At 37.3% G+C, this 23,289-nt stretch overlaps 1 protein-coding gene across 2 annotated transcripts in view; it reads right to left on the reverse strand.

The window, feature by feature from the left end:
* Nucleotides 1–268: 268 nt before the first annotated feature.
* LEPR (leptin receptor) overlaps nt 269–23,289 on the reverse strand; it is a 94,173-nt gene continuing 71,152 nt past the window's right edge. Inside the window, exons 16-20 of one of the 2 annotated variants that reach the window (XM_021093487.2) lie at nt 22,189–22,371; nt 20,426–20,521; nt 18,433–18,535; nt 16,892–16,967; nt 269–2,918 (exon numbers count right to left, since the gene is read on the reverse strand). In XM_021093487.2, the coding sequence (XP_020949146.1) occupies nt 2,091–2,918; nt 16,892–16,967; nt 18,433–18,535; nt 20,426–20,521; nt 22,189–22,371 (1,286 nt within the window). In that variant the 3' untranslated portion in view covers nt 269–2,090. 2 annotated transcript variants of the gene reach the window in all.

Genomic DNA, 23,289 nt, shown 5'->3' on the forward strand with positions numbered 1-23,289 from the left:
GAAAATTTTTTTAAAATGTTTTCTTCTATCTTTGTATAGAATTAATTATCCAGTAGGTTGACATGGGCCCTCTACCTCTCTCTTGTAAGAGGGCGATGGGTTAACCATGTGAGATCCTGAGATATCTCAATAATACTTAAGACCTGCAATAGCTTGACTGATTTCTCATTGGTAAATGACCATGAAATGTGAAAACATATTTATCAACTGGGGTCTGAGATCTTTGTCACTGTTTAGGATCACTCATTTCATATGGCCACAACCAGAATAGAGACAGAGTGCGAGACTTTATTTATGGTAATAGTAATTCAGCAGAATCTTCTCTCAGTCTAAGTATAAAACTAGTGACATGTAGCAGCTCATAGGAATACTTTTGAGGACTAAGTTATTCTGATGATACTGATAACCTTGCAATTCTTGCTTATTCCCATTGAACAACAATCTCTGCAGGTTTTTTAATTTAGTTTGTTGTTCAATATGCTTTGGATTTTCTTTCCATGCTAAGAACTGAAACAAACAATAAAGCCTTTAAAGGCAAAGAAAACACCTGTGTAATGCTCACTTAATTTTCATCCAGCACTACAATTCTACTTAGTAAACAGATTACAAGTCAGTCTTTTTTTTTCAATGAATGGCAAGGTGTTGGTTAAAAACATAACCACTAGCATCAAAAAGAGCTGGATTTAAATCTAGATTCCGAGAGTTCCCACTGTGGCACAGTAGAGGTGAATCCAGGTAGTATCCATGAAGATGCAGGTTCAATCCCTGGCCTTGCTCATTGGGTTGGGGATCCAGCATTGCCATGAGCTGTGGTGTAGGTCACAGATGCAGCTGGGATCCTGCGTTGCTGTGGCTGTAGTGTAGGCAGGCAGCTGTAGCTGATTCGACTCCTAGCCTGGAAACTTTCACATTTTACAGGTTTGGCCCTAAAAAGCAAAAAAAAAAAAAGAAAAAAGAAAAAAGAAATTTGGATTCCACTAACTCTGTGACCCCTGGCAAATTACTGAATTTTATCATCTTTTAAAGGAATATAATAATAGTACATGTCTCATACATGTACTATATACATAATACATAATAGTACATGTCTCATACAATTACATCAATAATTAATTGATCAATCAATTAATTGGAAAGTATTAGCACAGGAGTTAGTTTAAAGAGAAAATGCTCAGTAAGAGAGGAAAAAAAAAGGTGTACATGCAAGAGGGAGTGGGGAAGACAAAGACTCTATAGTGATACGCAGTAACATTTGGCATTCTAGCTGTATCATCAAGTGAGCATTTCAACATCTTTTATAAAGAAGAGTTAAGGCAAACATGTTTTCACAAAGGCTTGTGTTGTCATCAAAATACTTGTGGGTATTGCCATTAAATAGGTAGGTTCATTCTATGGCACAGATCTTAGTTTTGATGCATAAAGATTGATTTCTTCAATATTTTCACAAGCATTTCCTCTAGGCCAGGGCTAAATCCTCTGCTTATCTGCAACATTTAGTGGAGTTCCTACCAAAGAGCAAGTGCTCAGGGAATTTGTTAAATTGAAACATCTTCAAATCACACAACCTAGTAGCACAAAAACAAGTACATCATATATTTAACAATGTACAGGATGCCTATTAGATACAAGTGTGCATATGTGTATGTGTAAATTAGTGTAAAACAAAGACACCTCAAGGTAAAACAGTCACACTCTTGAAGACATTTACATTTCACAAGTGTTAGTCTGAAGTCTTCTTTCAGATGTATGTGTAATTCAGATGGATTAGCTCTTTCTACATGAGATTAATGCTCAAAACGCTAGTATTGTTGGGCTTGTTTCTAGCTAGACACAAGGCATTCGAGAACTTCCCACTGTAGCCGGTTAAGAGAATCATTAGAAGAGTAGGTCTACATTACTAGGCTCTTGAAGGCTTTCTCACATTTTTTTTTTCTGTATTACTGAGTGTGGACAAACAGATCTCTTTAACTTTTGAAGTCATTTTCAAATTTGACTCAATTTTTTTCTCTCTGCTATGGAACACCATGTAGAACATATTACCCTTAATATGACTCATCCCATCATAAATCTGAGATGTTTCTGGAATGAACTTAGACGGTTAGGTCATACATCTTGTTTTCCATTATCTTCTGAGTCTGAGTTGAACAAGTTTGAAATTGAGGCATGTAAGATACAAAAGTCTTCTGACCAGAAGTTCCTAAATTGAAATTATTTTCTACAAGGTGTGAACAGCTCTCCTGGAGGATTTTGATGTCAGCGAATAAACAGTGGGCTGGGAATGGGCACCGCACTCTTGACTCATCAGTCAAAAACACATCACTCTCTCTCTTTTTGATTGAGGTGACTCCTAAATAATAGACAGACCTTTCGTCATTATGTTCTTTGGGGAAATTTCCCTCAAACTTCATAAGTTCATCCAATCCTTCTGAGAAGGAAAGGTGTGGTGAAATCATATTGGGATGCTGATCTGATAAAATAAAAAAGGCCTGGGTTTCTATCTCCCATGAGCTATTCGAGAAAGACTCTTTCGGTAGGGAATTGCTGCTAGAGAAGCATCTGCTGACCAAGCTACTTACAAGTTCTTGCTCTTGCTCAGTTTCACCTGATTTAGGGCTGCTGAGCAGGGTGGCATATTTAATAGAGGGCTGTCTTCTATTTTCATCCTCACAAGTTATCTCCATGCTCTCAGCCTCAGAGAAGTGGGCACTGCTGCGTTGGTCACTAATACAAATTGAACTCTTTTCAAGATCCGGAGTTGTCAAGAGTAGAGAGACTGTAGTTGGTGGCACCATCTCATCCTTATTTTTCCATGATGTATCAACACTGATATCTTCCGAAATGGTTTCAGGCTCCAAAAGAAGAGGGCCAAATGTCACTGATTCTGTGTGCTTGATAAAAAGATGCTCAAATGTTTCCGGCTAAAAGAAAAGACAGATTTTAATGCTCAAGTGTGTTTAAAAAATCATTTTGCTTCACTATGACATCAATTGAAGAAATGGAAGGGTGAAAATACCAAGAGACATAAGTCAAGTCGTCACAAATCAACTGGGTTTGGACAGAAACATACCAAAAATTAAAAGGGAGAGGCCGTAGAATAGTGTGTAAAAGTGGGAGGAAGTGGACTCCTTGAATCCTTCTGTTTCTGTGACCATGGACAAGTTCATTAACCTCTCTGCCTTTCAGTTCCTTCACCTGTAAAACTGTGTTCAATATTTACTCCACGGCAATGCGGCAAGGAATAAAGTAAACGGTGTCTGAAAATGCTTATTAGCTCTCAACAAAGATTGTTTACTGTAATTACAAAGTACTATCTTTGGAAGAATGCCTAATATTCCTATAAAGCAAATTATACTTCCACAAACTGAATTTTTTTTTTTGTATTTTTATGGCCACACCTGCGGCACATGAAGGTTCCCAGGCTAGGGGTTGAATCGGAGCTGCAGCTGCCAGCCTATGCCACAGCCACAGCCACACAGGATCCGAGCCGTGTCTGTGACCTACACCACAGCTCACAGCAACGCCAGATCCTTAACCCACTGAGCAAGGCCAGGGATCGAACCCACGTCCTCATTGCTACAAGTCGGGTTCGTTAACTGCTGAGCCATGATAGGAACTCCCACACAAACTGAAATTTTAAGCCTCAAATTAAAAAAAATGAATTGATATAAAATCAAATGAGCAAAACAGCTATAGCTAAAATAACTATTCCATGACATATGATATGAAGGTAAACTATATGTGACTGACTGTTAAGGACTTATCTGCCTTATGTCACACTAAGAACCTGTTTACGATTGTCAGGAAAAAAGAACTAAATACCTATTTGTTGAAAACAATGAAAATGAAAGGGATGATCACAAACTTTTCAAGACTTTTCCTTGTAAATAACTTCATATAAAAATACAAACTATATGACATGTGGAATGAAGACAAAGACACAAAATAAATACACATCATACTTTTTTATAAGAAAGGTGGTTACATTACAATGAAAAATCCTGCCAAGCAGCTACAAGGCAAGAATTTGTGTGCAAAAGCTCAACTCATACAATGTAAACATATTGAAAAAAGAAATGCAAAATAAAGAATGCTGTGGACACATCACATTGAAAAATTAACACAACTGAATGACGTGCATTAGAAATTTCTATTTATATGTTATACATAGAATTAAATTTTTGAATTTTATGATTTTAAACTGACAGAATAAATTCTAATTAATTGTTTGAAATAACAATATAACCAACTATTCTTCATAATGGCAAATATATTCCACATAAAAACACAATTCACTTAACACAGCTTTGAACTCTTAAATGAAATATAGTGGTGATTATAATCATAAAGGAATAAATATGCCAGATGCTTTATAATGGAATAGACTTGTACAGATATTAAAATACTGCATAATAACAAACACTTTATTAACACAACCTCTTCTATTATTCTATGGACAAAATATACGAAAAGTGTCCCTGTGCCTATTTTCTTTCTGACAGAAATCTATAATTAGATTTATAAGTTCTTTCAAATATTTTCTTGATTTTTTTTTTTTTTTGGCTAGATTGGTGGGATTACATACCCACGAAACCTTTAGTCAACAGCTAAATACCCTAGTCAACTGGCATCAATCTATCATTTTGGTTTTTTTAAATGTTACTACTATTGTGTATTAAATTTCTTAAAATTTAATGAACCTAGAAATTAAGATCTCCATATAAAGGAATTGCATGCTTTCAATATGAAAATTAAAAAAATACACACAGAGAGACCATAGCATGCAGTCGAACACATGTTCTTCAAATGACATTTGGTATATTTCATGCCCTTTAAAACTTCATAATTGTCAACTGATCACTGATGCCAAATAATGTGCATGTCTTCAAATGCACTTGATGAGAGATTTCACTAATAATTAATAAGAAGTCATACGTCTATATTATATCAAGGCATATTTTATCAGTGGGTCACAAACTTTTAAAAGTATATTTATTAAAAAATCATTTCAGCCACTATATGCCTCTAAGTTTCAACTATTTTAGAACAGTCTGGAAGCATATTAAATATGTATTCAGCTGACAGGAATTAAAGAATATCCTTTCATATTTTTCACACTTAGATTTTACATTCCAATGACATCTATTAAAAGTCAATGAAGGGGGGGAAGGCACATTCTTCCTGATTTTTAGTTGTTTTTTTAAACATTCGAGTCAAACTATGCATGAAATCTAAATGTAAGTACTCCATTCCATAGCCTAAATTTGACTATCATATGGGTTCATCAAACAGAGGCTTTGGTTTATTTTGAATGTGAGCAACATAACACACAAGTTCACAGAAACAGCAGGTGGCCTTTTGCTCAGGGAGTAAAGTCCTGTGTTTGCCATGAACTATTTCTAAAAGCTCCAGAGAGTCTCCGTTTTTGCATCACTGCCCATTTCCCTGCCTGCCAGAAACTTTGGGTGGTTCAGAGTAAATCTGGTCAAAAATTTCACAAGGAGGCTATATTGGAGGCTGATGTATTTTCTGATCTGGTCAATCTGACTGGCATATGTCAGGTCATCCTGATATGAACTGTAACTTCTACTGGCCTTTGACCAGAACAAACAGTAACTTCCGGCTTTCTTTAAACTGAAATGGACATCAGGACTTAAGTCATTTTCAAGGCTATCAAAAACAAAAATTCCTATAATAATCAAAATTAGAAATATATAAAAGCTACAAGACATTCAAAAGAATACTCAAATCAGTCAGTTTATAGGCTAAAGTGTACATAAAAGAATATAAAGTGGAAAATTTTGGACATAAAACATAAACACTTTTACTGCGTTCTATATTTAGAGCCATTGTACTTGCAATGTGTCAGAAGTTGCCGTTCTCATCCAGTTAGAACATTGTCTGTTAGATGTTTGATGATATCTAATAGATATGTGGTAAGAGCAACAGTTATAATTTTTAATGTTTCATGACCAGGCAAATGACAAAGCAAAAGCCAGATCTCCTAAATATTACTATTTAGACTTCAGATGACTTGAAAAGTAATCATACATCCAAACTGAATTGGATTCAGACCTATAGTTTGGACCTCAAATTCACCCATCTATTTTAAGTTCTAAATCAACATAATCCACCACATTTTAGTTCTCAAGAATCCCACCAAATTTGTTTACATTGTCTCCCCTTCTTCGAAATGTAAAAATCTTCTAATACTCTATAGAATGATGGCAAGTTGGTAGATTGGATTCATCTGCAGTGATCATGATTAGACTTCAAAGAATGTCCGTTCTCTGTTCAGATAAAATAAAACAAAATAAGAAAGCAAAATAAAAAAAAAAATCACTCAGAAAGCAAAAGATAAAAGATTTCAAAAAGCTGTTCTGTCAGACAGGGGTGCTTGATTATAATAAATTCCTGTGTTATACTATACCTATGCATGTTTTTAGGAAAAGATAAAATTTTGAACCTAGGGGGCCTCTTCCATTTCCTTAATGCACTCCTTAACATCACCCTAAGAACAACCTTAAGGATCCTAGAAAAGGAAAAACTATAGAGGACTAACAGGATAAGTAAAAGGAGAGAAGAACAAAGTGCTGGAAAAATAAAAAAGAAGTGGAGGAGCAACAGCAGTATTAGAGAGTTCGGAACAAGAAAGAGTAAAAGAGTAGAGCTCTGAAGACAAACATTTAAAAATTAAAAAAGAGCTGAAATAGTGAAGAGGAGTAGAATGACAGAACATTTATCATGATTTTTTTCCGTTCAGAAAAAGAAAAAAACTGTCAAGCTCACATGGCTCCCTTTGTATAGACAACGTAATCAATGCTTAAAGCTGCACAGTTAATGATAGCAGAGGGAGGACCCTAACTTTTTTGGTCCTCCTTCAACATTCTAGAACACAATGGAAGATGAGACGACATCCCAAACACAAGTAGGCAGGAGAATCATGTTGTTTTGCTTTTTCTATTTGTTGTGATAGCTTTGAGTTGATGAATTTATCCTTTCTTCTGGCTCCTTATAATTCCAAGGGCACATATATAGATATTAAGAACAAGAAGTCATATTTTAGGGGACTGAAATACACACTTCCAAGCCCAGTCATGTGCATTTCTCAACAGAACTTCTAACTCAAAACTGCATCAGCTCTTTCATGCTTCTGCAAGCCATTCTAGCAATTTCAGGGATGCTCTGCTTAGGATCCATGAGGATGGTGTTCTGGGAGCTTTGGTTGCTCATCGGCTTCTTTGGAGAACTAGGGTGAGGACTCTAGCATAGTCTTTGAATCACAAGAAAAAAAATCCATTTGGGTTTAGATTTAACACCCTTAAGGCAGGTTGTTAAGTTGAGTACATGCTTGTAGAAATAGAATGTAGACAGCAAAGAAGCAGGGTCAGACCCCCTGTATAATAGATGGTTTGGATTTAGAGGAAGAAAATAATAGATTATACAAAAATGCTGAAGAAAAAGGTAAAAAAAAAAAAACTAATTGGCTAGACTTTTAAACACTGTGAGATTTGAGTTAGAAGAAAAGCAAGGTTCTTGAGTCATTGCAATAACATTTTCCCATGACAAGAATTCAACCTTTGTTTAAAATTTTTATTTTTATGCTGTTTAAAAACTTTTTAAACATTCTTATTTTTAAATTACAAAGAGAAATGGTGTAGAGAAATATTCTGGTTCAAGATGACAGTTTGAGCATCTATATTTCTTTCTTATCTCTGCAGAGACAGTTAGAATGAAAGTATGTGAATAAATCAAATATATACCCATGACAAAGAAGAGAATCTGAGAAGGTTGAAAGGGAATGGGATTTTGAATTTCTAAAAGATGGAAAACAAATGGTAGAGTGGAGACCAAAGGAGATGACCAAAGAATATATTCAGAGTGGGCTGTAGCTGGAGGGAAAGCCAGGGTGTGTTGTTGAATACAATGGGGTGTGTGTGTATGTGTGTGTGTGTGTGTGAAGAAACTACAAGTGAAACCACAGGAAGAAAAGAGATCTTGGGCTGAAAACTGGAAACCCTACATATGGAATCTCTTCTACCCCTTTGCTGTGTATGGAAGAGCCTTCATATTAGAACTACTCTCCACACCCAAATTGACATTTTGTTCTCAGACGTGACCAAGGAACTATCTGCGGAGGAAGGACTCTAGCAGCTGTTGGGTACAGATGTCTCTGAGCACATCTTTCCTCATCTAGCCAGAGCCCCATCTACCCACCAAGGACAACAATCCCTGCCTATGTGCGCAGGCTCTCCCAGCCAGCCTGTCTATGGTTTCATTCTTAAACATGAAGTAAAAACAAAGGATTACCAGATATTTGGGGCAAGTGTGAGATTTTAAAAAACGAAAGGCCAAGATAAACAGCAGGAAAACATGACCCTAGCAAAAACAGATAATTCAGGGAACAGAAGAAAAAAGAATTTTTAAAACAAACAATGATCCTCTAATTGGTATTTCTAGTAAGATTTAAGAAAAGATTGCATGCAGAATACACTGAAAAGGAATACTCGGAAATTTACAAATATAATAGCAAATAAAATTTCAACAGAAGCACTGGCAAGATCTCAAATGTAAAACAAAAAGAAACATATTCGAGAAGAGATTTAAAAATATGACAATGGGAGAAAAAAAGTATGTATACATGTATGTGTAACATACATGCTGTATGTGTAACATACATGTTTTCCCCATGCTGTACAGTGGGGAAAAAAATTGTGTTGGGGAAATAACAATAAAAAAACATATATAGAAGATCTACGTGGAGGGTCCAACATCTATTTAATACAGATTCTAGAAAGAGAAGAAAAGTTATAAAAGAAATAATATAAATATAATTTCTTAAGAGTTCTCTGACAGGAGACATGGAATCATAAGCGTCTTCAAATGAGGACATAGTTAAATGAAAAAGCATCTCCCCAAACTTATCACTAATTTTAGATCATTGAATGGGGAGAATATTTTAAAAGTGAGAAAACTGCAAATAACCTGTGAGGAATAAAAATCAGAAAAGCATCTGACTACTCAAAAGCAAGACTAGTTACTAGATCTTAAGGCAGGAATTGTTTGAAAAGTCTTATTGGAAAGGCTTGTTCAACCTGGACATTGATATTCCACCAAACTAGCGATCAAGAAAGGCACAAAAAGGAATTTCAGGCATGCAGAGACTCTGACTTACACAACATTTCCTAGCAAGTTATAGAAGGATATAGTTAATCAAGAAAAAGGAAAGAAAAAAAAAATCTAGAAAACAGTAATCACTAGAAACCAGTTACGGGAAAATTCAGTGATGGCTTGCAGCTATTTTAGAAAAGTCCTAATCCCGACTTCAGAAGGAGGATAGAGGGTTTCCTGGACGGAGAGCCCTGGAAAAAAGTCTCCAGTGAAGAAACTTATATGATGGCAGGACACAGAGGTATAATAAAAATAAAAAATAGGAGTTCCCATCGTGGCTCAGTGGTTAAAGAATTCGACTAGGAACAATGAGGTTTCGGATTCGATCCCTGGCCTTGCTCAATGGGTTAAGGATCCGGTGTTGCTATGAGCTGTGGTGTAGGTTGCAGACTCGGCTCGGATCCCACGTTGCTGTGGGATGTGGTGTAGGCCGGTGGCTACAGCTCTGACTGGATCCCTAGTCTGGGAACCTCCATATGCCATGGGTGCAGCCCTAGAAAAAAGTCAAAAAGATGAAAAAATAAAAAATAAAAATATAAATAAACAAATAAATAAATAAACTTAAGAAGCAATTAGAGGAAGTCCCCATGGGGTGCAGCAAGTTAAGGAAGCAATTAGAAACTCAAAACAAAACACAACAAAAAAACACACACAAAAACATAAAAAATAAAAATGAAGCCAACTGAAATTTGGAACAATTTAGATCAATAGGTGGAGTGTTTTTAATCTTTTTAAAAAGTATTCTGTGATACTGGAATGACCAAGAAGTGTAATCACATTATATTACTTGGTTCTGCAAGGAACAATATTTACCTACTTGTAACAATGTAAATGCAATTTGCTGGGTTTTTTTTAATGAACCCACAGACAAATTATAGTACAGAACATATTATCAACCTTGACTTAAGTAAATGTGTAAAGTTGTAGTTGACAGAGATTGGGAAGTAGAGGGAGAAATGGAGGGAAAGCTAAGAGGGCCAATGCCTTCATTAAAAAAGAAAAAAGGAAGAAGAAGAAGAAGAAACAAGGTGAAGGGAGCTCCAGGAAAGTCTATTTCATGGAATAAGAAATGAAGTTGAAGAAGATTCTTTTAGAGTTCCCGTTGTGGCACAGCAGAAATGAATCCGACTAGGAACCATGAGGTTGCAGGTTCCATCCCTGGCCTTGCTCAGTGGGTTGAGGATCCAGCATTGCCATGACGTGTGGTGTAGGTCGCAGACATGGCTCAGATCCCAAGTTGCTGCGACTGTGGTGTAGGCCGATGACTACAGCTCCAATTCGACCCCTAGCCTGGGAACCTCCATATGCTTTGAGTATGGCCCTAAAAAGACAAAAAAAAAAAAAAAAAAAGGCAAACAAGAAAATTTTAAGATATTATGTTAGTACACAGGTATTTCATATTATTCCATTTCATGTATCTATATTATTTTTTAAGTAATTTTAAAAGGTATAAGGAAGTGGAACATACAAAAGAAAGAAAATCAACGGGAAATAATATGAGAATTGATTTTCAGTCACACATGGTATCACCCTATTCTGACATACCGTGGTTAAACAAATGTTTTCTTTTGATTTGAGGGAAGTATCTCAAAATATTCATTTTTTTCATTTCTGATTTGCATATTTACAAGTTTAGTATGGATTAGATTTACTATAAACCAAAGGGAAGGAAACATTAGCTTAAAAACCAGAAGAAATTAATCGTAGGGAATATTTTAGAAATTAGGTTAGATGTCTAAAAATTACACGTAAAAATTATTTTCATAAAAATCAACGTTCAAAAACATCTGAATGTGAAGAACAAATTAAAGGAAACACTTCATACAAAAATTATTACCTTCTTTTAAACAACACTTTATTTGAATTGTTTTTAAAAACAGGGGGCTCCCATAGTCCATTTGCTTTGCAATCCATTGTGGGGGTTTTGATTCCTTCTGTTTTAGAATTGGAAGTATCACACTTTGCTTACCCATCGTTTGATAGATATTTGGATTGTTTCCATGTTTTGACCATTATGAACTGTGCTGCTACACACATTCACATGGGTCTGTGCTTTCATTTCTATTGGGTATATACCTAGCAGTAGAATTGTTGGGTCATATAGTAATTCTATGTTTTGTTTTGTTTTGTTTTATCTTTTTGCCATTTCTTGGGCTGCTCCCGTGGCATATGGAGATTCCCAGGCTAGGGGTCGAATCAGAGCTGTGGCCGCTGGCCTACGCCAGAGCCACAGCAACGCGGGATCCGAGCTGCACCTGTGACCTACACCACAGCTCACGGCAACGCCGGATCCTTAACCCACTGAGCAAGGCCAGGGATCGAACCCACAACCTCAGAGTTCCTAGTCGGATTCGCTAACCACCGAGCCACGACAGGAACTCCTAGTAATTCTATGTTTATCTGTTGGAAAAATGTCAGACTATTTCCAAAAGGGCTGCACCATTTTAGCATTCCACCAGCAGTGTAGGAGAGTTTCCATTTTTCCACATTCTCACCCACTTTTATTACCTATGGTTTTTATTACAGACGTCCTAGCTAGTTAGTGTAAAGAGTTACCTTGAGTTTGGGGCTTGCATTTCCCTAACTGCTAATGATGTTGAGCATGTATCATTTGTGTTTATTGATTATTTGTATACCTTCTTTGCAGAAATGTCTATTCAGGTCTTTTTCCATTTTTTTTTGTGTGTGTGTGTGTTAAGATACACATACATAAAATTTACCATTTCAACTGTTTCGAAATGAACAGCTGAGTGGCCCTAAGTACATTCAGTGATACACTGTTGATAAGGAATTGATGGCAAGGGTATCAGTGTGAGTCTGATGGACCCGAGTTTAATCAAAGTTTTTTCACCTACAGGCCGGGAGATTAAGACAAGCTGCTGAACTGCTGAGATGCAGTTTTGTCATCAGAAAAAATAAGGCTATTAGGCCGATGAGAGAATTAAGTAAAATAATATGAATAGGAAAGTAGGGAGCAAATAGTAAACTTGCCTTGTCCTCTTTAGAAATATAATGTGAATTAGACTATGTTATTTTTCTCTAAAAAAAAAGTGTATTTTAGGAATTCCCTGGTGGTTCAGTGGGTTAAGGATCCAGCATCATCACTACTGTGGCTTGGGATCAATTCCTGGCCCAAGAACTTCTGCATGCTGCAGGTACGGCCAGAAAAGAAAAGAAAGATCAAAAAGTATATTTTAATTATTTGGGATATTAAAGTAGAAGGTGAGATTTTAAGTAGTTACTGAATTTTAGATGAGGTTTTTTTAATGGCTGCATCTATGGCATATGGAAGTTCCTGGGCCAAAGACTGAATTCAAGCCAGAGCTGTGACCTACATTGCAGCTGTGGTAATGCTGGGTCCTTTTATCCCACTGCACCAGGCTGGGGATCAAACTTGAGCCGCCGCAGCATCCCAAGCCAATGCAGTTAGATTCTTAACCAACTGTGCCACAGCAGGAACTCCAGAATATTACATGCTTATTATTAGTAAAATCTTTGAAATCATATTTTTCTTTATCCTTCAAATATTCCTATTATATTTCAAAAATTGTGTATCTGTTGAGCCCTGGTAATAAGCTGAGCATCTTATTATGCTAGTTATGCTTAAAGACTATCTTACAAAGTTATAAAGTCAATATTTGCAAAGGTTAAAAATAATCAGCCTTACCAGTAAGGGCAGGTACACTCACTGTATCTTAAGAATTTTTAAGAATTCTTCCACTTCCTTAGTTTACCAGAACCTGGGTGATGTTTGAATCTGTGTCTGCCAGGTGATGTGCTGTGCATTGTGTAGCTCACAGGCCGTAGTCCTACATCCACCTAGTGGTTCCTTTTAGCTACAAGAAACGTCAGGCATTTTCCAGAAAAGGGAAGAAAACCAGGTTCAAACTTCCTTTTGCTAAGTGGGGCCTGATCATTTCCCTGCCCTAATAAACACATAGAAACCAGTTCCACTGTCGCCTGGGGGAGATTTGAGAGTGTCACACATTGATGAAAGAGTGTTTTCGCTTCTTTTAAAGAGACAGTGAGGTAGTTATTCCCGGCATTAATATATACGGACGTGGTAAAGCTCTTAAAATTTTATTTGGATAGGTATTTAGATTTTTTCACAAAAAAAAAACCCTCTCGGAGTTCCCGTCGTGGTGCAGTGGTTAACGAATCCGACTAGGAACCATGAGGTTGCGGGTTCGGTCCCTGCCCTTGCTCAGTGGGTTAAGGATCCGGCGTTGCCGTGAGCTGTGGTGTAGGTTGCAGACTCGGCTCGGATCCCGGTTGCTGTGGCTCTGGCGTAGGCCGGTGGCTGCAGCTCCAATTCAAACTCCTAGCCTGGGAACCTCCATATGCTGTGGGAGCGGCCCAAGAAATAGCAACAACAACAACAAAAGACAAAAAGACAAAAAAAAAAAAAAAACCCTCTCATACTGAAAGAAAAAACAAACTCTAACATTTAAGACAAATAATCTCCTCCTTACTCTGTCTTTCAATGTCCCTCTTTTCGGATTGCAAATGTGCTAAGGTCCTTCCGACCACAGGACTTTGTGTTTGCAGGTAGATCTGCCTGGGCTCCTTTCCTCCACCACAAAACCTAGTTAATCACTACTCCTCTTCCAGATCTTAGCTCAACTGTCACTTTTGTATCTTTACCTAGCCTCCACCCCTATCCCACACACTAAGCTCAGCAAACTGGGTCCTGTTTTTTCACAAAATGTAGTTTATCATTATTAGTGTTTGTAATATTATTAGAAGATAGGATATCTAATACAGTATTACAACATATACGATATATATTAATTATTTCAGTTATAAAGTAATTCATGCTTATCTTCCCCACTAGACCATACACCCCAAGAGTTTCTGTTTTTCAGACCATTTTAATCCTAGGGCCCAGCATAGGGACTGGCACAGTATAACTGTTCAATAAACAGCCTCTGAGTGAATGAATGGAATGAATTAATGACTGATTTTTAAAATCAATAACCATTTTGGAGAGAGAAAAGAAAACAAGTTCCTTCTATTCTGCTTTTAACCCTGTCAATCCTCTATGACCTCACTGTCTTTTTAGCTAGAAGGTAAAGAGCATCTCTTAAAAATTTGTTTTCCCAGAGCCTAGTACTCATATGTAAGTACTCATTATGTGCTTATTGAATGAATGAATGAATGCCAAATAAATATATTTGGCCTAAAGACCACTTTCACTACAATAAAGTTCACTTTAAGCATTCATAATGGAAGAGAAAGATGAGGGATAAATATTTTAATTGAAAAAGTCATCAGCTCTGTTTTAATGAAAGGAGACTTGCTGGCTTATAGTGAGTAACGGCATAGTTGAAAAGTGCATGGGCAGGTGTGGGGAAAGTGACATTTCTATAAAGAAAATGATCATTTGTAAAACTACACTGCTCCCTGGTCTGAAGACATGGTAGTGTCTCTTCTCCCAAAAGATTACAATTTAACGTCTTATATGGTTTTGCCCATAATGTTACATACTTGTTCACGCATTCATTCACTGGTAAGCTGTAGAGCAATGTTTTTCTAACGACAAATCATAGCCACTAGTATGCGACACCAATTTAGAGGGTTGTGAGCAATATTTTTTAATGCAATAGAATTTGGAAAAAAAGAAGGCACTGCAAACAGTAATATTGTTTTGAGCATTTTTTGTTTCAGCTTTGCCTATTATCTGTATCAATGCATTTACTAGGTTGCAAGGTAAAGTGTATTTCTCACTGTGGGTTATGGTCAAAAGAAAAAATTTAAAGTCACCTTTAGAGAGAACAGTTGCTAACAGAACAGGCTCAAAAGTCAAATTGGTAAGCTAAGTTGGAGTCTAAAACAAGTTACTTAACCACCATAAGCTTTGGGTTTTTCCTCTATAAAATGAAGATGATAATATTTATCTCACAGGGTGACTGAAAGACTATCAATGCAAAACATGTAAATATATAAAATACTGATAACTAATATTTATTGAGACCTGACCATGCTATGAGCACCATCTTCTTTAATCCTCAAAATACCCCAATGAGGTAAATTCTATTAAACATCATTATACAGGAGAGGGAACTGAGACACTAAGAATTGAAGTAAAAATCTTAAGGTATGTAAGAATATGTATCTCAGTGATTTGTACATAAATAAATGGACACTATTGTGAAATATCAGCAGTTCCTTAATGAATCCTGACTTTAGTACTTTGGATTTAGCAGGAGATGTTTAATAATATGTGTCCTTGGTTAAACACAGCCCTTGAACTCAGAACACTCTTCAAAGTAAATAATATAATGCTAGCGGGGAGAAATTCTTCTGAACTATGCTTGTTCGCAGAAGGTCTGGGGAAAGAAGAGGCTAGAGCAAGGTCTTTGTTGGCGTGGAGGGATCTGCTGTGGTGAAGGGAAAAGTATCGGCATGGCCAAGGCCCACAGACAGAAAAATTAGAATATGTAGGTTGATAACAGATTGTAGAAAGAAGTCATTGTGTACTAGCTTAGAGGGACTGTACTTGACCTTGCAGCTAAAAGGAAACCACTGAAGACTTGTAACAGTAACCAGTGATCTTGCAATTATGGAGACTGCATAATAACTTTCATAAGATTATTGTTCAGAACATGGTGTAGAGAGTTTGATATGAAAATTGAATTCTATTTTCCTAATTTTATGGGTGGAAAACCAACCTTGCTTCTGGGGAAATTATGAGAATTAATAACATATTCATTAAACTCTAGAGTTTTCTGAGAAATTCTATTATAGCGGTTAAGTGCAAATTATTTTATTAGCTTTATCACTATAAAAATTTTTTGGCCTTTTTAGGGCTATACCTGCAGCATATGGAGGGTCCCAGGCTAGGGAATGAATTGGAGCTGTAGTTGCCAGCCTATGCCACAGCTCGGAGTAAGGCCAGATCTTAACCCACTGAGTGAGGCCAGGGATCGAACCTGTGTCCTCATGGATACTAGTCGTGTTACTTAACCACTGAGCCACAATGGGAACTCCTTATAATCGTATTTTTCAGATTGCAATCTTTGAGGAAAGGATTATTTATATAGTTTTTAATTGAGCTAAGTAATTATAGAGATATTTATAAGAATTAAAAATAGTGATTCCAGGAGTTCCCATCGTGGCTCAGTGGTTAGCAAATCCGACTAGGAACCATGAGGTTGCGGGTTCCATCCCTGGCCTTACTCAGTGGGTTAAGGATCCGGTGTTGCTGTGAACTGTGGTGTAGGTCACAGATGTGGCTCGGATCCCGTGATGCTGTGGCTCTGGTGTAGGCAGGTGGCTGCAGCTCCGATTAGACCCCTAGCCTGGGAACCTCCATATGCCATGGGAGCGGCCCCAGAAAAGGCGGGGGAAAAAAATAGTGATTCCAGCCTTTTCCTAAAGACAATCAATTTATACCAAAGAAGTACATACAAATATTTGTTCTCCATCAAATACATCTAATATTCTAAGATTTATTATATACAGTGACATGGGAGAAAGATATGTATATTGTTGAGTCATATGATAAAGTACCTATTGAATTTTGTTTTGTTCTGGTTTCAAATCCCTACATCTGCTATTCTTAAAAACAAATGACAGACCAAACAGACTCATATTAAAATGAATTAAATAAAATAAGACTTAAGACATTTTAAACCTTAAAAATATGTGAAGCTCTAACAGGCCTATAGCATCTAAAATGCAGTCTTATATATTTGGGGTTAAAAAAAATTGAAAAAAGGACCTTCTGAAAATTAAGTCCTTGTGCCCAGGAACAGTTCTTGGGGTTTGGAACATCTTCCCAAAATAGCTTTTTCATTCTACAAAAGACAAGCAAGGTATTAGAATTAGAGAATAACATTCACACTGAAATGTTAACAGTTCATCAATGTCCAAACTAGAAATTAATCCACTAGACTGTCTGTGCCGCAGTAGGATCAGATTCATTTTCACATGCTGTCCCATGATGATATCCACCAACTTTCTGTCTAGGCCAAGTTAATGATCAGTATAATAATAAAAATAGTTTGGAATTAGTCAATGCAAACTATTACATTTTGAATGGATAAACAATAAGGTCCTGCTGTATAGCACAGGGAACTATATCCAATCTCCTGATGGAAAATAATATAAAGAAAGAATGTGTGTGTGTGTGTGTGGTCCACACACATATACACATATATACTATACATATATACATACGAGACATTTTGCTGTACAGTAGAAACTGGCACAGCATTTTAAATCAACTATACTTAAATTTTTTAAAAGTAGCCAAAACTTACTAAAAACTGTTTGCCAGGCACTGTGCTAAGTACTTTGCACAGGTTTTCCTCAGAGATAATTAAATATTAAAAATGACCATCAGGAGTTCCCGTCGTGGCGCAGTGGTTAACGAATCCGACTAGGAACCATGAGGTTGCGGGTTCGATCCCTGCCCTTGCTCAGTGGGTCAAGGTTCCGGCGTTGCCGTGAGCTGTGGTGTAGGTCGCAGACACGGCTCGGATCCTGCGTTGCTGTGGCTCTGGCGTAGGCTGGCAGCTACAGCTCCGATTTGACCCCTAGCCCAGGAACCTCCATATGCCGCAGGAGCGGCCCAAGAAATGGCAAAAAGACAAAAAACAAAAAAAACAAAAAAAAAAAATGACCATCAATTGAGTTTCAGAAACAATTCCATAGATATGGCCCCATCGGCTCACTTGACTGAAAGATAAATTGGGATTCTAAAATCATATTTCCCTCCTCTTTACTAGAAGACCAAAGCTTCTGTAGAGAATTGGCAGGTGTGAACTAACCTCAGTGGCCACACCTCTCAGAACAGAGTGATGCAATGCCAAAGAACTATTCAAGAAATAAGGCCACTGGACAAACCAAACAGAGTGGAGCCACGCAGTGCTGATGTTTTAAAAAGCAGAGTGCCTACTGACCATAAGGGAAATGACTGCCCCAAATAAATCTTCACCACTAAAAGTCCTCAACCTAAATTGTACAACTCTGAAAGCCTTTCCTGCCACTTCTAAGAACATACTGCCTCGGATCTCCTGTTATAAGCTTGTTATTTCATGAATGCATATACATTTAAAAAAAAAAACCTAATTTTTTTCCTAAGGCTTATGTGTACTAGCAAAATGGAATATAGTTTTGTGAAATCAGGCCTTTTCTTTTTATGTCGTCTCATTGTATACTGAATACACACCAAAATACTTAGAATACTTCAGTGTTTCCGAATTGGATTTAAAATCAAGGTTTAAATATGTTCAAGATTTTCAACAGCAAGTACAATACCTTTGGTGTGACATTAACAATGTTCCAAGCAATAAGATTGAAGAGGAAATAATTATTGGCACAATCACATATAGACCTGCATCATTCCGGTGTTTTTCACCATCTGAAAAAGAAAAAAATTCACGCAACTCAGAAGCTTCAGGCGGGAGTTCCTGTTGTGGCGCAGCAGAAACGAATCCAACTAGGAACCATGAGGTTGTGGGTTCGATGCCTGGCCTCGCTCAGTGGGTTAAGGATCCAGCGTTGCCGTGAGCTGTGGTGTAGGTTGCAGATGTGGCTCAGATCTGGTGTTGCTGTGGCTCTGGACTCCTAGCCTGGGAACCTCCATATGCTGTGGGTGCTGCCCTAAAAAAGACAAAAAAGACAAAAAAAAAAAAAGCTTCAGGCAATAACACCTTTGTGTATTAAAAATTATAATAGACTTTTTTCCATTTCATCATAAATTGAATTGACCTTTAGAGATACAAAAATCAGAAAGATAAAAAAATATGGCTATAATCACATTAATAAAATAATTATTATTTTGTTCAGACTTACGCTTCTTACAATTTAACAAAACAATTTTTTCAAAGTTATTTGTCAGCTCTCGCCATCTGATCACTTAGGTTATAAAGCGTCAGCTAAAGTTGTTTTTTTCATGACTCTGTTTCAGCATCAGCTTCTGGAGAAGGCAAGCTACAACACCCACCAATCTCTAACTCGCTCACTCCAGACACACGGACTTCCTTGCTGTTTCCTGCACCACCAAGCATGCGCACTCCTCAGGGCCTTTGCACTTGCTATCCCTTTGCTGATGCTCCTCCCCTTTGTTCCTGAGGGACTTTACTCAAATAGCAGCTTCATAGAGAAAAAGACCATTTTTGGCCATCCTTACTGAAGTACCACATTTGAACTCGATCCCGTCATTTTTTTATTTTGCTTCATGCACTTATTTCTATCTGATATTATGTTACACATGATTTATTTACTGCCTGGAGTTTAAGCTCCATTTAGGGTACAGACTGATGTTCACTGTTCAGTCCCTAGTGCTTAGCACAGGGCTCAGTATATATTTGTTGAACCAGGGATGGATTCTTACAATTATTTTAATTACAAAACCAGATAAAATATTTCTCTCTTGAAATTTCATTATTGGTTTTCTTGGATTTGAAAATGATTTTGAAATATAATAGCAAAAGCAAATGGTTCCCACTCCAAGTACAGTAAGATGAATCAGAAATATGACACCAGTGAATGTTTTTCTATAACTCTCCAGTTTTATTTTTTTAATTCCTCTAGAAGATGATTAAAATTTAAAGATTCAAAAATATGAGTCGAGGGGAGTTCCTGTTGTGGCGCAGTGGTTAACGAATCCGACTAGGAACCATGAGGTTGCGGGTTCGGTCCCTGCCCTTGCTCAGTGGGTTAACGATCCGGCATTGCCGTGAGCTGTGGTGTAGGTTGCAGACGCGGCTCGGATCCCGCGTTGCTGTGGCTCTGGGGTAGGCCAGTGGCTACAGCTCTGATTCGACCCCTAGCCTGGGAACCTCCATATGCCGCGGGAGCGGCCCAAGAAATAGCAACAACAATAACAACAACAAAGACAAAAAAAGACCAAAAAAAAAAAAAATATATGAGTCGAAACACTGGGGGGTAGATGCATTTATGTTAATTGTACAGAAAATTAATATTTTCCAAATTAATTTTTATGATGATATATTTTATTGTATAGCTGGTCATTCCCCTTTATTTTGTTCCCATCAACTTTTTACCCAATTTGAGACTGAAGACTTTACTTACCAGTACAAGAATACAATACCCTGCCTGATTATTCTTCTTACAACCACCATGGAACCATGTAGCCTTACCGCAATCACCCGTGACACATCTACATAAGACTCTGGACTCTCCCCTGATTCCATCAGAAAGAGAATAATCAGATGGCAGAACTACTGCTAACTAAGGAGGAACCCACACACTTGTGTAAAACGAAACTAAAAGTAAATATTTTTACCTTGGGTGAAACTGTTAATTATCTTCGGTTTCCCCACTCCTTCCATGAATATGGGGTAAAGACTGAATTGATATTTCTCAATAGGAATAAAATGATCTGAAGAGAAAAAACATTTTGAAGAGTCATTTCTACTGAATTGAGGAAATTCAAGGTAAAAAAAAAATATCCATGATATTTCCATGGATATAAAACTGACAGTTTATGGATTGAAACTGGTAGATTGAAAACTGATATTGTTATTTGTGGATTGAAACTAATAATCAGCCAGTTTCAAAGATAATCTCAGCACTCCAAATTCACCTAGTAACATCCATAATTTTTCAAATCATGTTTTAAAATCTTACCCAGAAATAGGAGTTCCTGTCGTGGCTCCACATCGAACCTGACTGGCATCCACGAGGATGCAGGTTCAATCCCTGGACTCACTCAGTGGGTTAAGGACCCACCATTGCTGTGAGCTGTGGCGTAGGTCGCAGACATGGCTCGGATCTGGCGTTGCTGTGGCTCTAGCATAGGCTGGCGTCTACAGCTCTGATTGGACCCCTAGCCTGGGAAACTCCATATGTCGTGGGTGAGGCCCTAAAAATACAAAAATTAATTAATTAATTAATTAAAATCTTATCCAGAAATAGAAGATTGCACTTTTTCAAAGGCGTGTTCCAGTGATAGCCAGTTCGTTTAAACTCAGGGAATATGAGTTGTTTTATTTCCCTTTTCCAGGCAATACACTCTACCTCCTTTCTCACATCGCCAAAGCCAGCACTATTCCCTTTTGGTAGGAATTTAGTTTAGTTAGCTTCCCCATGCAAAGCAGCTGGGAGACTAAGTCTTATGAAATCCTATGCAAAGAAAATGGGGGTGGGGACCAGGAATCCCCTTACATATCCAGGCGCCTAGATCTATGGAGGATGACCGTCTCCAAAGCCAAGTTCAAAATGGATCTATCGTGTTCACAAATGCTCATAATAAGCAAAGGTTACTCCACAAGAGATAAATCTCTCTGAAGCGCAGAGAGTAAACACCTGAACAACAGTCATGAACTAGATTTAATTCTCTATCAATAATTTAATTCTCTATCAATAATTTGTTTCTATTTATCCTGATGCTAAATTCTAGGGTCTTTGGAATGAAATAAAAGTATGAGCTTTGGGATGATATAAATAAGATCATGGCAATCCTTAGCTTCCCTGCTTAAACTTGGACTTGGAGAGTGTATTGTGCACTTATAGTTTAGATTTTAATCACCTTGTGGGGTAACTGGTGTACTTTTGGATGATTCTGCTGGCTTATGTCAACAGGTTCTAGATCCCCAGAACTTCAGCCTGGTTCTTCCAATCATTGCTAGGGTACACATTTGGGAAAACGATTCGGTAATAGATATCGAAAGCCATTACAAATGATTTTTTTTTTTAAAGTTAAGCTGAAAGCAACATAAATGTTCTCAAATAAATGGTTTAAGTATGTTCTGGAATAAAACACTACATAATCATTCAAAAACTAGTTAAAGAAGTGGGGACAAAATAGAAACATGCTATCGAAGGAACAAATCTGAAGAAACATTATAAGTGATATGATTACAACTATGTAAAATAGTTAAATGAAAAATGATCAAATGAAATAGAATAAATGCGATAGTGACAAATTATAATCAGTAAGCTCTATCATCTGTTTTTGAAATTTTCATTAACTATGCTATGTAAATTGATAATCTGCAGCATCACACTAATTCAGAGGAGAAACTTATTAAGGTACAGTGAGCTTACCGTGGATATAATACTTTTTAACAGAGGAAGGGATTCTGAGCCATTTAATTTCATGGTCTTCATTAAGAATTTTCCACTCAAGAATAAAATACATCAGATTGTAATCACTGGGTGAGAGCAGCCAGGAAAGACCCACACAACTGCTGTTTAAAGGATAAGCACTGAGTGACTGCACGATATTTACTGAGGGGAAAAGAAGGAAATTTATTTTTAAAGTCAAAATTAATGAAAAGATCCTAGTTGCCTTTAGGAACATATATGCTAGTGGGAAAAGGGAGAAAGGAGAGAAAGTAGACATTTACACAAATAAATATAATACATGGCAATTATTTTTGTATTGCAAGTCATATAAGCAGAGAAATGTGGGACTATATGCTATTGAAGAGGAATAAAATTTTATCTAAAATTTAAAAAAAAAAAAAAAGGATTTTTGGATATAGTCAAAACTGTGTTCTCCGCTGCTGTATCACTGAGCAAGGCTGTTAATCATCCTAAATTCCCTCCAACTCTTCTCTCCCACGGATGGAATGGTGCTTTCAAGGCACAAGTCTGCTCACTTTAACACGCTCTGGACAGGGTCTCATTTAAAAGGCTCCCGTGAACTTCCACACACGTGGTGAGGAAACTCCTAACAACCCTACAAGGGCCTGAGGGTCAGGCCTCAGCATCCCCTTTGGCGTTTCCGCATTTTCTGCACCAGCACCAGCCTGGTCTTGCTTCACGTCCTCTCCTGACCCACAGACCTTCTGGTCACACTGTTCCTGTCTCAGAGGAACTCTTCCCTGGCCTCTGGGGAAGTCTGATTCCTGCACCACATCCTGATTCCTATACCACAGTCTGATTCTCAGACCCTCAAAACATGCGAGGCGCCTATTTTCTTTTCTTTCATAAAATGAGATTCCTTTCCTGGGAAAACTCATGTCTGTGTGTAAACAGGGACTAACACGTAAGATTATTTGCTTGTCGTCTGTTCTCATCTCTTGGGCTCTGTGAATGCTGAGACCATCATGGTTTTTCTCATGTTGGGAAGTCCCAGCACTCAGCACAGTAAATATTTCTAGATGTCGACTGAAAATTATTTTCAGTATAAAACTTTGTACA

This window comes from Sus scrofa, chromosome 6 (assembly GCF_054392235.1).
Source record: "Sus scrofa isolate SSC_HxYL_T2T_F1_AM1 chromosome 6, Sscrofa_HxYL_maternal_Yorkshire_Landrace_v2.0, whole genome shotgun sequence".
In the NCBI taxonomy this organism is placed as follows: domain Eukaryota; kingdom Metazoa; phylum Chordata; class Mammalia; order Artiodactyla; family Suidae; genus Sus; species Sus scrofa.